At 42.7% G+C, this 14,179-nt stretch overlaps 2 protein-coding genes across 3 annotated transcripts; both read left to right on the top strand.

Moving 5' to 3' along the window:
• The first annotated feature begins 242 nt into the window (after nucleotides 1–242).
• HOXB8 (homeobox B8) lies at nucleotides 243–2,917 on the top strand. 2 transcript variants are annotated; one of them, XM_006120460.4, is made up of 2 exons: nucleotides 243–1,151; nucleotides 1,774–2,917. In XM_006120460.4, the coding sequence occupies exons 1-2, from the start codon at nucleotides 731–733 to the stop codon at nucleotides 2,076–2,078; spliced, it is 726 nt and encodes a 241-aa protein (XP_006120522.1). In that variant the 5' UTR covers nucleotides 243–730; the 3' UTR covers nucleotides 2,079–2,917. The 2 variants fall into 2 exon arrangements, with proteins under 2 accessions (XP_006120522.1, XP_006120521.1); XM_006120459.4 differs by having other exon boundaries at nucleotides 254–1,151; nucleotides 1,771–2,917.
• Nucleotides 2,918–4,053: 1,136 nt separating this feature from the next.
• On the top strand, nucleotides 4,054–8,634 carry HOXB7 (homeobox B7). The gene is made up of 2 exons (XM_006120461.4): nucleotides 4,054–4,835; nucleotides 7,709–8,634. The coding sequence occupies exons 1-2, from the start codon at nucleotides 4,436–4,438 to the stop codon at nucleotides 7,960–7,962; spliced, it is 654 nt and encodes a 217-aa protein (XP_006120523.1). The 5' UTR covers nucleotides 4,054–4,435; the 3' UTR covers nucleotides 7,963–8,634.
• The last annotated feature ends 5,545 nt before the right edge of the window (nucleotides 8,635–14,179 follow it).

Raw genomic sequence — 14,179 nt, 5'->3', positions numbered from 1 at the left:
GTATGATTTGATAACTTGTATTAAAATACCAATTACATTTATAGGACCTTTTAAAACGGGTAGCAATTAAATCGTGTTCTTTTACAGTTTTCCAAAGCGACCCTGACATTTAAAAAGGCTAAAACTGCCTCGTTAAATTTTTGAAATTAACGAGGGAGAGCGCCTCTCTTTAATTTTCCAACACTCCCCAAAAATCAATCTTTTGGGTGGTCTAGGTATTTGATTTGTTGTGAGGCGAGAGATATCTCATTAATGTAGCTAGTTAAACATATTTAATCCGTATATGCACCCCACCTCTCCCTCTCTCCCTCCCTCTCTCCCTCTCTGGCTTTTCCTTCTTTATTCTCTCACACTCTTCCTTTCACAATCATGCAGTGCAGAGTCCGTGTGGAGTAAGGAGAAGCCAATCGGATGAGGTTTTGGTAATAGATGCAAATGATCATGAAAAGACACTGCAAAATATGAAACAACTCATTTGCGCCGAAGTAAATCACTGAAAACTGTTTATGAACTGACTGGCACCTCTTCTTGGAAATGTAAAGCGAGAACTCCTATAAGTGGCGATTTTTTTTTAGGGGGGGGGGAAGAAGCAAGAATTCAGTATCATGCAGCCTTAGAGTTTTGATTATATCCTCCTTTTATATTCCTGGAAATCACAAACTGTTGTTGTCGAGCCTCTTAGCTCTTTCTGCGCTGCTAGATTCCCGTGGTTTAGGGGGAAAAAATTAAAATGAGCTCTTATTTTGTCAACTCACTGTTCTCCAAATATAAAACCGGGGACTCTCTGCGCCCCAACTACTATGACTGTGGCTTTGCTCAGGACCTGGGAGGCAGACCCACAGTTGTGTATGGACCCAGCTCGGGGGGCAGCTTTCAGCATCCGACCCAAATTCAGGAGTTTTACCACGGAGCACCCTCTCTCTCCAGCTCCCCTTACCAACAGAGTCCCTGCGCGGTAGCCTGCCACGGGGACCCCGGCAACTTCTATGGCTACGACCCACTGCAGAGACAGAGTCTGTTCGGGACGCAGGAACCGGACTTGGCGCAGTACGCGGATTGCAAGCTGGCGTCCAGCGGCCTTGGGGAAGAGGCGGAGAATTCAGAGCAGAGCCCTTCTCCCACACAGCTTTTCCCTTGGATGCGGCCGCAAGGTGAGGCGAAATAGAAAGGGCAGCGAGGAGGCATTTCCTGAACCCATAAAGTATCCCCCCCTTTCCACAGCGACTTTTTACTGCTTTATGGGGGTAAACTTTTGCACTTGTAAATTGCTTTATAGTTTAATTACCCTGAAGGAGACCTTTTCTTCTCCTGGTGCAGAGCGGGGCTTTCAGCGCGGGGCGCTTCCCCTAAAGTTTATTGCACTTTTATAGCCTTAAAGCCCCTTCATTTGAGGGTGGGTTTTTGTGTGTGTGTGTTGCGTTTTGTTTTGGGTTTCGCCCGGGCTCTAACTCTGCGCTGTCTTGATTACAAAGGAGTGAAGAGATATTTTTTTCCCCTTTTGCAAGGGAACAATTTTTTTGTTGTTGTTGCGAGCTCCGCTCTCGGAGAGTGGGGTGGTGGGGTCTTTTTTCCCGCCCCCACACAACTTTCTTTAAGAGCTGTCCTCCCCTATTGTAATATTCTAGAGGGGTCGGGTCTGGCTGTTTGTTTCCTGCCTTTGCTTCTCTGTTCTCCTCCCCCCCCCCCCCACCCCTTCGCTTTCTATTCCGGAGCCTGGTTTATGTATCTTTCAACCTCCTTCTCTTCTCCCCAACCTTTGCCACCCCCCAGCAGCCGCTGGACGCAGAAGGGGGCGGCAGACCTACAGTCGGTACCAAACCTTGGAGCTGGAGAAGGAATTCCTCTTTAATCCCTACCTGACCCGCAAGCGGAGGATCGAGGTGTCGCACGCGCTGGGACTGACCGAAAGGCAGGTTAAAATCTGGTTCCAGAACAGAAGGATGAAATGGAAAAAGGAAAACAACAAAGACAAGTTTCCCAGCAGCAAATGCGAGCAGGAAGAACTGGAAAAACAGAAAATGGAAAGAGCCCAGGAGGTGGATGAGGAAGGGGAAGCACAGAAGGGGGAGAAGAAATAAGGTTTTTCAGAACTGAGAGACAAGCACTAAGGTCTGGCGAGATTCCGGCTCTTACATTAATGGCAGTTAATGTAAGGGGAGGGGGAGCAATGCATAGAAAAGAGAAAAAACCCTTTTATTGCTGTCAAACAATATAGCTGTAAGCCCCCACTTTTCCTGATTGTCCTTTGGTACAATGAACAGTATGCAAAAGAGATCCGGAGGTCTTTCTAGCCTTTTGCCAGTTATTAACTAGTGGTAGTGTATCGCAATAGCTTATGTAAAACATGACTGTGAATTCTCTCTCTCTCTCTTCTTTATGGGGGGGTTAACTCTGCTTTCAATGCTATAGGAGTTTATGTGAAATTACATTGTGCACTTTTTAATCACCCTCCTTTTTTTGTTGTGGTCAGCTGTATGATATTGGAGGTAGCTATGAAAACAGACACCCAACAACATGAAACTGCCTATTTATGCTGTAGTTACCTCTTTCTACTCCCTCTCTCTCTCTCGCTTTCTCTCTATCTCTCTTTTATGTTTATTATTTGGTCACTTTCCTTTCCTTCCTGATTTGGGGTGGGATTTGTTCTTTTATTTTTGTTCACAATTTTGTCTTTTTTAGTGTCTCTGGCCCCCAAAACCTCTTTCCTCTCCTTTAGTTAGCATGCGCACAGTGAAGCAAGTTGTAAAGTGATCCTTAGGTTTACTGTGAAAAAAAGAATGTATACTGTATCCGTGAATTACTTTATGGGGGGAACTAATGATATATTTTGTTGTTCTTTCATCACTTTGTTCTATTGTCTAAACCTGGAAGCGGCGGAAGAAAGTTACAATAAAGTTTACAAGTGAGAATCCCGTGACAGCGGTCTTTTAACCTGCTTCATTTCCTCTAGGACTACTTGGATAGAAAGGAAATAAAAGTCAATTGTGCCCTGTCATGCAGACCTCGCAGTCAAAGAAGCGGCTGCCCTTTCGCGAGGCTGAGGAGTGGAGGTTGCTACTAAGCCTGGAGGACGCAGTGGCTGAAACTGAGGGCTTCGGGGGTGCCGGGGAAGGGGGGGGGGATGGATTGTTTTGTGGTGGTTGTTTTTTTTAAACAGTTCACATCTGTTGACAGATTAGGTGGCTGTGTGGAAATCCTTCCTCAAGGTAAATTTTTCTTTCCTTGCTTGCTCCCATTTTTTCCCAAGACGAAGCCCAATCACTCAGAAATGAATCATTCCTCCCCCCTCTCTAATCTGTTTGCAGAATTGTCAGATGGGCCGCGGAGTAGCTGACGCGTGTGTGTGTGTGTGTGTGAAAGACAGACAGAGGGACAGAGGGTTATTTTCCCTTTCGCCATAACCTTGGAAAGGAAGAATAGCGAAAACTGGAGCTGCCGATCGGTCGTGATCTCATATCCCAAGCAAAGCTTTCATTTAAACACGAGAAGGCGAGAGAGAGAGAAAGAGAGAGGTTACTTTGGGGAAGAACCGCCTGCTTCCCCAGCAGAAAGCTAAGCAGCGACCTGGTAAACTGTACTTGGCTTCCCCAGACCCGTTGACAAGCTAAACAAGGGATCTGTAGAGTCTTTATTTTTTGCAACAGGGGAAGCAAATGCCAGCTCAGCGCCTGTGGCATGGGAATAAATTAAATACACAACTGAATGGCTTTTTTTTTTTTTTTTTTTTTTTACAAAACCCCTAAAGTATTAGGTATCAATGAGGCATTTGTCTTTTCAGGGCTACAGATAAGGCGTGGGGGGAGAAAGGGGATAGAGTCTCCCGAAGAAGAAGAAAAAAAAAGCCATGACAAAGACAGTGAAATCTGATGGGGGCGAAGGAAGGAATTTTAGACAGAAGCAATGAAGGAATAAACAGAGCTCCGTTCATTTATTTCTCCCAGCAGAGAGAGAGAGAGAGAGAGAGAGAGAGAGAGAGAGAGAGAGAGAGAGAGAGAGAGTCGCTTCTTTATAGCCAACGTGTATCTTTTACTCCCCACTCCACACTCCACACACACACACACACACACACACACACACACACACACACACACACAATTACAGGTTGCTTATCGACTGCACAATTACACACACACACACACACACACACACACACACCCCTTACAGCCCGGATCTTGGAGGGTTCCTATCCCATAAATTATTTATCATATTTTATAAATCCAGCCGTCCTACTATTTTTTTCCACATTACCAGGAGCCAGTGGGGAAGCTGGCTGCTGATTGGGGCGGACAAAATCACGTGCCCCGGAGTCACATGGTCAGGGAGGAAAAAGGGGGTTCTTTTTGGTGTAAATCTGGACTCTAATTCCGTAATATATCACGGTACCTCGTAAAACCGACACTAAAACGTCCCGGCCTACAAATCACCCGGCCAAATTATGAGTTCATTGTATTATGCGAATGCTTTATTTTCTAAATATCAAGCCGCAAGTTCAGTTTTCCCATCCGGAGTCTTTCCGGAGCAAACTTCTTGCGCGTTTGCCTCCAACACCCAACGCACCGGGTATGGGTCCGCTTCCAGCACCTCTTTTGCCGCTTCCATGCCGGGTTTATACGCCAATGGGAGCAGCATGCACCCCCAAACCTCCAGCATGTACTCCACCGGCTACGGCCTAGACAGCAGCTCCTTCAACATGCACTGTTCTCCGTTCGAGCAAAACCTCTCTATGATGTGCCCGGGAGATGCCTCTAAGCAGGGGTGTAGCAAAACGGATCAGAGGGATTCCGATTTGCAAAGCGAGAGCAACTTCCGGATCTATCCCTGGATGCGAAGCACAGGTAAGTGGAAACCTCCTTCAAGAAAGACGCCTAAAGGGGCGGTGGGGGGGTGCAAAAAAATTTAAATGATTTTATGGCGTGCGGGAAAGGAGGGGGGTGGGCAGAGCAGGGGGTTTTGTCCCCAATTCCTTGCATGAGGTGTGGCCGAAAAGAGAGCTCTCTCTTCGCTCGCTTGCTCGCGCTGTCTGCCTTCCAGAGAGGAACCCCTCCACCCATAAAACCACCCTTTTAGCTTTAAATATTTATTAGAATTGCTGGGGCTGCGTACGGGCCATGCAAAAGGCCGTTTGTCTTCGTGAGGAAAGGCAGGACGACAAAGTAATGACTTTCGGTCCCTCTTCTGGAAGCTACTCCGTTCATTTGTGTTTATGGGGACCGCAAGAAGCACTGGAAAGGCAGGGCTTTTATATACATCTCTAGATACACACATTTTGTTTGCTTGTGGAATTTGCGCTTGTTTGTTGAAGATTGCCAGAGCTTTCCTGGCTAAAGCCCTCGCATCCCGTTCCAGCCTGGGTGGTTGGCGTGATTCTAATAGAAACTGCGACACCTCATTCCACGTGCAGTTAAATCCGCGCTCTGGAAACGGCTGAAATTTCTGAAGGCGACAAAGGGTCTCGGGTCCACAGCGCAGCCGCCCAAGTAACTGGTCCGTGTTTATGCTTTTTGTGGGGTCACTCTGCTTAGCGGAGCGATCCGTGGGAGCGGATCTGCAAGGAGCTTATTAGACAAAGTGCCTGCACCAGCTTCCAAAAGTTGTGAGACACACACGCTGTCAGGGTGATGCACACACACAGTCCGTGGAGCTGTGGATACCGGGGTCTCAGTAAGTGTAGGTGCCGACTTAGCACATGTATTTAAAACACAGATCTGTCTAGTGCACCCATCCCGGCTGGCGTATGTATATTTCATCCCCAAACACGCTTCGTCTCAGCATATTAGTGTCAATTAACATTTAATAAACACCCTGATTCATTACAAGAGACAGAGGTCTGACATAACCTTAGTTTCCTCATACACTGAAATCATTTCAAGAATTAAGAAACACTCCGGCAATAAAGCGTGACCAAACTGGTCTGACTTTTTTTTTTAACTAAATCACTTCTCTTATCTTTCTTATCTGGTCTTTCTCAGATCACGGCCTAGAAAATTAAAATAGGAAGATCTCATTTTTTATTGCAAATGGAGTTTTTTTAAAAATAGGTCGCTGTCCCATTGAAAACCGTGTGGAACATGTAAGGTCATGTCGCTGCTCTAGTTTTCCAATGACTTGCCAGATTGCAACTTGATAGCCTTTTGACTAATGAGTTCACTTGAAGCTAGATATTCTGAATATGTCTTGTTAGGAAACTTTAGGGAAGAAGAAACTCCTGTCCAAGCGGGGTGCTAATTAAAGGAAGCCTAATGCGGGCTCTTGCACAGGCAGGAATGTACTCTCTGCTTATTTGTGGTCTGTATTTTCCATCGCCGGTTCCATAATTCATTCACCTTTACAGTTGAGGTATCAAAGACTAAATATTTCTGGTTGCGAACACTTCATCTCTGCGTTTCTCTGGCTTCCGAGATAAGCAATCCCCTCCCCCCCCCCCTTTTCTGGCATGTGCCATTGTATAGCAACAAGGCTAGGAACGATTTTGAAATTGGGCGAACATGCTGGATTCCTGCGAAGACAAACCCTCCAAGAGGCATAGGGTGTGGTACGCAGAGCCCCAGAACTAACATTCTACCTGCACCTAGAAGAATCCCCATCCCCAACCTTTGCCCAGTGTGTAATTGGGGTTGTGGGATTTCATCAGCGAAGAAGAGAGAGTTTAGCAATTTCCATTCAAGCCAGTTTATGGCTCTCTTCCCTCACGGATTTTACAACCCACATTCCACTGAACTGCACATTTTACTTCCTCGCCTCTTTTACAGCTAGCCTAGTCATTTCCCCTTTCCTTTCTTTAATAACAGTCTTTTCTTGCTTACCCTCCCCCTCCCCAAAAGCCCCTCCACTGGAATGTTTTGGATCAGTGTTGAGGGCTTGTAGGACCCATTCTGGTGATCATCGGAATAGAAAAATAGAAAACCGCAAACATCATGTTGCTGCGTAATTATTTCCAATTGAATTCCAACAAATGACCCGAAAATGTACGCTGGTTTCATTCCAGACCCCATTTCTCAGACAACTACATAGTTGTGGGGAAGCTGGATAACTTGCTGCGTCTTTGTTGCAGCCTGTTCCCAGGCAGATAAAAATATTCCTCTACAAAAACTTCGGTTTAGGCGGCCTCATCTTTCATACAGATTTTTTTTAAAATATACCCCACTTTCATCTGAGGAAGTAGCCTGATCCACGCTTAACCACTGACTGCGCGTTTCCAGCAGGCCAGAAGAGCAATGGGATACAGAAAACATTCCGTTTAATAATTAAGACCATTGCGCATCTTACAAACGGAGCTTTAATGGTGACAGCTTTAACAAAGCAGGAATAATTGAAATGGCATATTCAGCAGATACTTCTAGCTAGCGATGGAATGTATTTATCGCTTTGTTTATTTACTTGCTGGATCCTAAGAAATGTCTTAGGTTAAAAAAAAATGCGTTCATATCAAAGTGGTTCCCAAAAGTCACAAACGTTCTCTCTCCCCTCCCCCGCGCAACCTAAAAATGGGTAACACTCCCCCGCCCCAGATTAAAAAATAATTCAGTTTGTGATGGGGCCTATGTTACACTAATGCATTTCTTCAAAAATGAACGGAGCACATCCCTAGCTGATGGGAAAGTGTCCGTGTTCTATTGAGAGATGGGCCATATCTAGAATATGTTGAAACAAAAATAACCCCCCCAACAAACAACCAGAGTTTATTGGATTCTAATTTATTGTTTCACAGGGACAGACAGAAAGCGGGGACGCCAAACCTACACCAGGTACCAAACCTTGGAGCTGGAGAAAGAATTCCACTATAACCGCTATCTGACGAGGCGAAGGCGCATCGAGATAGCCCATGCCTTGTGCCTGACAGAGAGGCAGATCAAAATCTGGTTTCAGAACAGACGCATGAAGTGGAAAAAAGAAAATAAAACTGCCTGTCCCGGTTCAAATAGCCAGGAAAAACCAGACGCTGAAGATGAGGAGGAAGACTGAAAGCGGAACGGGACTTGAGTCCAGAAAACTAATCCAGGAAACGAGAAACCTAAACCTAAAGGACTATATCTATAAAAAAATAAATGAAATCAAAATAAAAACAAACCTAGGAAAGATGCATTCTGTTTCCTGACACTGAAAAAAATACTACCTATATTACAGTCTCTTTTTTGTACAATAGAATGGATAATGATATCTACCTATTAAATGTGGCTTCAGAGTCAAAATAGATACATTTTTCTATGTGGGTCTTCATATAGTACAAAGTATTTGTAAAGCTCCCTGTTTGTATTTCCTTGTGTACTTTTTTTGGGTATGAAGTAATGTGTGGTCTTGCTAGCACCTTTAATTAGAAAATGGTATGGGAAAGTCTGAAGGGAAATTAAACTTATGAGTATATATAGGACTCTGTACATAATAGGAATTATGACCGCTTGTTTGTTGTAACGTCTGTGTTTCTTTTCTGGTTGCGATGCTGTTTTGCCTGTGTATATTTTTACCTGGATCACTTCCTTGTTCAAGTCATTAGAGAGAGAAACAATAATTAATACTGTACTAAGTAAAGCCGTGTCTATCCAGGTCGCAGATTATTTAATTGCGGCGCGTTTCTTTTTCCTGGTTTGTGATTTCAACATAATAATAATAAAGAAGCCCCGCCAATAGTTCGCCTCAGTTCATTGCACGTATATGTTTGCACTGTTACAAACTAGTTGTTGGTTTCAGGGTAGAAGGCAAGTTCCCCCTTTTAATTCCCCGATACCTCTTTTCCCTCACCCTCTAATTTCCAGCATAACATTGCAATGACATTTCTACAGATGTTAAATACTTCAAAACATTTTGCAAACTAAAACCCATAGTCGGGGATAAAAACCTATTGCCAAGAATGTGGGATTGCAGATTTCACTTTTTTTCCCTTTCGCCAAATATCTGCGCAGATTATTCTACTGGGGAAAAGATGGAAAAGCTAAAAACAGAGAAGCAAGAAACAATTATGTATCTATCTATATCTATATCCACATACAGGCATGGATATGAATATTATTAATATATTCCTGTGGTAATTTGACCCTTTCCCAAGGACACCAGATATTTCGCTATGGTTTGGGGTTTGGCGTTGTTTTCTCCCCCCGCCCCTTTCGATTGCTTTATTGTGGACTATAACTATTTCATTAGCACCAACTAATGTTTAACATGAAAGCACACATAAAATAAATTAAACCAATTAAACTCAGGAAAATCAACAACGCAAAAACAATGGAAACTAATTTTAAGCGCTTGTGAGTGTATCTCTCTCTTTCTCTCTCTCTCTCTCTTCCTTTTTCTCTTCTTTCTCTTTAATATTTCCAATGCGCACAATCAACGTGTCCTTCGAGTAGGCGATGGACGTAATTCTAGAAATGTGTGCGTAATAGTAATACGAATAAATAGACCACGTGGAATTAGCTGTAGTTGGTAAATTCTTTCTTTCTTTCTTTCTTTCTTTCTTTCTTTCTTTCTTTCTTTCTTTCTTTCTTTCTTTCTTTCTTTCTTTCTTTCTTTCTTTCTTTCTTTCTTTCTTTCTTTCTTTCTTTCTTTCTTTCTTTCTTTCTTTCGTCAGGGAAGCTGAAACATTTAATAAAATACCTTTCTTTCATTTTTCCTCGCCCATACACAACATACGGTTTCCACTTATAACCGAAATAACCCTACCAAAGTTTTTAGACAATACGATGCAACATATTGCTAAAAGAAATCATGATGGTAGAACACCTATTCCAGATATTAGCCATGATGGCGTTTACACAGAAATCCTGCCGGATCGGTGAATAAAAAAAAGTGAAAACTAAATTTTTCCCATATCACATTATTCCCCCCATTGTCACTTGTTTTCACGGGTGCGTTTTCCAGAGCGAAAACTGCGTTCCAGCAAATTCCTGCTGCTCGTGACACTGGGTTTTGCTGCTTTGGGTCAGATCTATTGTCCCTGCGACACGTACCTATGCTAGCAACCGGCCTCTCGGAATTAAGAATTTTAAAAAAATATTTATTATGCTCACTCTATTGAAGCCCATCTGATTAGCGTAACACCAAATCTTACGGCTTGCTAGTCGTTTTTACATATTAAAATGACCTACTCTCAGGGATTCCAATTAAGGGTTGTTGTTTTTTTCCAGCGAATGATCCTAAATATGAAGTGAACATAAATACACAGGGGTAGATTATGCTACAGCTAAAACCGCAATTTCCCTTTCCATATATTTATCTTGATCTATTTCTAAATCGTCCAAAGCCCGCAATTGCTAATTTTCTATTTTACTAAATGGATTCCTAATTACCCAGCTAAATAATGTTAAACCCACGTAGCTTTAAACCTCTATTTTTAAAGCCCTCTGGGTAAGGTGTGATTCCGGCACCTCTATGAAATCTCCCTCCAAGAAAAAAAAATATCTTAGCATATTCTTTTATTTTTGTTTTTTAAAAAAAGATGGCGGCTAAGAAAAAGACTGCTGTTAAAGCAGTCATGAAGAAATGCAATAAATTCCTTGTTGTTTTATGAAAATTTACAACTTTGTGATAGAACTTTATGAGTGGCTGGGTTCTGGGATTGGCCAGAGCCGGTCATGTGGACTGCTAACCGTGAACATGAACTTTTTATGATTTCCCATGTGGTTACAATGCACCAGTCTTTTGGCCGCTCCACCTTGGGTCGGATCAGTGTCCTCTGTAGGGCTCTTGCTTCTTTACATTTTTTTACTTTCGTGTATAAACTCGATAAGGCTAAAAGGGGGAGGAGGTGAGGGGTAAGGGGGGGACACACATGCACACACTCTCCTCCCCCCTCCCCCAAAAAAGAGACAGAGAGAGAGTTTAAAGATTTTTGGTTTTTAATCCCTGGGTTAATTTGCCTGCTGGTTTTGGAATCTCAGTAGTAATGGAGGGGAAATGGAGATTCTGTGCCGAGTGGAGTCTGATCTCATTTTTCAAAGAGGGAAGTTACTCCATTTTCTATGCAAATGACAGCAATGCAAGAAGCGATCACAAGTCAGAGAGACAATCGACGGCTATCAGGTTGGGACAATATTTGTCAGCTAAAAGATAAACAAACGCTATTTGCTTTTAAAAAAAAATCTTATACCACAGAAATGGACGTCAAAAGGTAAGGCAATACTATATGTTTCTTTTCTTTTGATATATCTATAGCTCTCTATATATTTGCTTTGAGAAAATGCAGTATTAGAACTCCTCTCTCCTCCCCCGAAAGAAAGAAAGAAAGAAAGAAAGAAAGAAAGAAAGAAAGAAAGAAAGAAAGAAAGAAAGAAAGAAAGAAAGAAAGAAAGAAAGAAAGAAAGAAAGAAAGGCATTTCAATATCACCTGAATACGGTAGATATTTGACTTAAGGCTGCTATGGTCTTTAGTGACAGTGTCTTTTAGAAACTGCCTTAAAAACAGCCAAGCAAATCCTTTGTGGGTTGTTGCCGTAGATGTATTTTATTTTTTACCCCTCCCGGACAGAATGATCCTGCCAGTGTGCCTGTCTTCAGGCGAGCCCAGTAATTTGGCGAAGTTTGCATGGAAGCCAGTTGGGTTTTCTGTTGCTCTCCGGGCTCGATATGATGTGGTTGGTTTCTTCAAAGAGGGCAGTCCACAGCCGTCCTGAAGAATAAGGGTCTGGAAACTAGAAAACATAATCAGAATAATAACAGAGACAGGGGCTGCAACGTTCGGATTAGATTTATTTTGAAAGTGAAAGAGGACTTCGTGACGGAATAAAGCCGTGTGGATTTCACTGCGTTCTATTATGTCCCTGCAAATGTGACCTGTCTGTGGAACTGTGCATGCCTAAATATTGCTTAGTTATATCTTCCTTTCCCCCCACTTGCTGCCGTGGGGTGTGAAAATATCCTTTTGTTTGACTAGCTTCTGCTTTAAACGAAAAGGTTGCTTTGATTTGAAGAAAATACCTGTTTGGCGCTGCACGTCATTTTGAATGTTCCTTTTTAGTATTTCAGGGCTATAAAAAGACACATTGCTACTGTTTTCTGGGGCTTTTTCAAATATCATAGTATACGAGGCTTATGCTGGAAAGGGATATTGATTAAGGGATACCTTCATGAGTTAACCATTAAAAACAGATGGGCGAGGCGACTTATACCACTGGCTGGACTATTCCTGAATATCATGTGGACAAGAGTACACACTAGCAAGAGTGTAAATGGCAAACAAAACTTGATTGTCAAAAGGTATTTGGGAAGGAACTGTCGAGCGTTTATACATAGCAGGAAAAATATAAACGTCAGCTGAAATGTTTTCCCTTTGCAGTCCAAAAATGGCATAGACTCTTTGGTTGTTGCTGTTCTTCTACAAAGGCACGTGATTATTTTATTTCGTTTAAGTAACATCATTCCAGAATCTATTTCTGCTGATTTTTTCTTCAAAAATTCGACGTGAGAAACCACTTGTAGAACGCAAGAGATAATGTCACTCGAAGTTAAGTCATTTTAATCCGTTTACCCCGGGCACCCGTTCATGCCTGATTGTCTACGTAATCTAAATGTTTTCGCTAGGACACAGATAAGTTGCTAATTAAGGAATTCCTATCGTTTAAACATCACCTAGTTGTTTATTTTTAAAAACGGAAAGGTCTATTTCTCTTTATGTCTTTTCTGTTATAAATGGCTTTCCAGCCCATTTTGTGCAGTATGCTGCCATCTACCGTCCAAAGCAAGAAAACTTCGGTTTGCTTAAATATTTCTCGGTGATTAATATACCTTGAAACTGGCTAACAAATCCCATTTCTACATTTTTCCCCCTAGTAATGGATTATAAATGCACTGCATAGCTGGGTACCTCCTGGAAATGGGGCATATGTGACTTCTCATTTGGTTCAGGAATCTCAGACTTGCTCAATTTTTTTTCTGAGGCCTGCTGCAGCGCGGAGGACCCCAAGTTATGTGTTTTTGGGATCCAGAACTTCTCCATTATGTATTACAAAACCAAAAGGGGGTTTTAAAAAAGCCTCGTTATTTCCAGCGAGCGAACGCAGCTTGTACACAGAGAGCCATAATTAGAGGAGGCGAGAATAAGGCAGGAGATTGGAGCTAATAATAAAGACAAGAACTTGTTTGTTTGCTTGTTTGTTTGTTTGGAATGATTCTTCTGGAGTTGTCTTTAAAAGGTAGGTCTACCGGGGTGCACAAAACCCAGGTGATGGCTGGGGAGGGAAGCAGGAGCGAAGAGGGACAATACAAGAAGAATCCCTTTTAAGATACAGTAGGTTTTGAAAGGACAATGCACGCCTTTTATTTTTAAAAGCTCTCTCTGTCTCTCCCTCGGTTCCTCCTACTACCATACAGTTTCCTGGCAACTGTTTATGTCTAGACTAGTGACATTCCCCTGTATGCAAGTGAGATGCCCAGAGACTATGTTAAAATAAATAAAAAGTTTCTCGTTTTGACTAATAACAGCCATGATTCACTTGTTCCATTCTGTAACCCTTCCCACCCGGCGGCACCCCCCAGCCTACCTACATGGTTCATGCTTTCATTTCTCTTCCACCCGTTTCCTTAGCAAGATTTTTTCCCCCTTAACCCTCTCAGGGTTTCCGTTAGCGGAAATAAGGTAATATGAATACATATTTTGCTATCCGAGTGTCCTTCCCGCAACCCCCTCTCACTTTTGCTTTTTTTCCTTCCCCCCCCCTTTTGTTAATTATTAGCTGCACTCTTTAATGGAACAATGGTAGATTATTATTGCTCCTTTTCAAAGATCCCATTAACGAGGTTATTATGCACTGCACGGGAAGTCAGGTAAATTAAACTTAAATTGCTGGAAATTAAGTTTCAAATGGTTATGTGCGGATGGAGAGAGGATTTTTTTTAAAACACCTTCAGGGGTCATTGTTTTAAATATGCCAACAATGGAGAGAAAATAACCCTTATGCCTTTTTTTCCCCCTAATAGGGATTTGAGTGAGGATGTATATTACAGGACCAGTCTTCTGTGCTGTGAATAGCTTTAGATGTCGAAATACAGTAACGAGGCTTTTCAGATGTTGTCTTTGGTGTTAGCCTGGCTTTATGGCTGCAATAGGTCCCCTGATCTGGAAGGTCCCGCTGCGTTATGAGTTCGGAGGGCTTGAGAATTCCAACTCTATGGGAGGAAGGGGGTGGGGGAAACGACCCGTTTTTGTTGGAACCCGCTTCCACTTAACTTTCTGCGAAGTTCTTAACTCGCTCAG

The sequence above is a fragment of the Pelodiscus sinensis genome, chromosome 29 (genome assembly GCF_049634645.1).
Source record: "Pelodiscus sinensis isolate JC-2024 chromosome 29, ASM4963464v1, whole genome shotgun sequence".
Lineage (NCBI taxonomy): Eukaryota > Metazoa > Chordata > Testudines > Trionychidae > Pelodiscus > Pelodiscus sinensis.
This window is presented reverse-complemented; position numbering and strand designations above follow the sequence as displayed.

Bases quoted from the DNA above. Each gene is read 5' to 3' on its own strand.
- HOXB8 (XM_006120459.4), top strand. From the start codon at position 731: ATGAGCTCTTATTTTGTCAACTCACTGTTCTCCAAATATAAAACCGGG. The intron at 1,152-1,770 runs GTGAGGCGAAAT...GCCACCCCCCAG, and splicing joins CCCTTGGATGCGGCCGCAAG to CAGCCGCTGGACGCAGAAGG.
- HOXB7 (XM_006120461.4), top strand. From the start codon at position 4,436: ATGAGTTCATTGTATTATGCGAATGCTTTATTTTCTAAATATCAAGCC. The intron at 4,836-7,708 runs GTAAGTGGAAAC...ATTGTTTCACAG, and splicing joins TCCCTGGATGCGAAGCACAG to GGACAGACAGAAAGCGGGGA.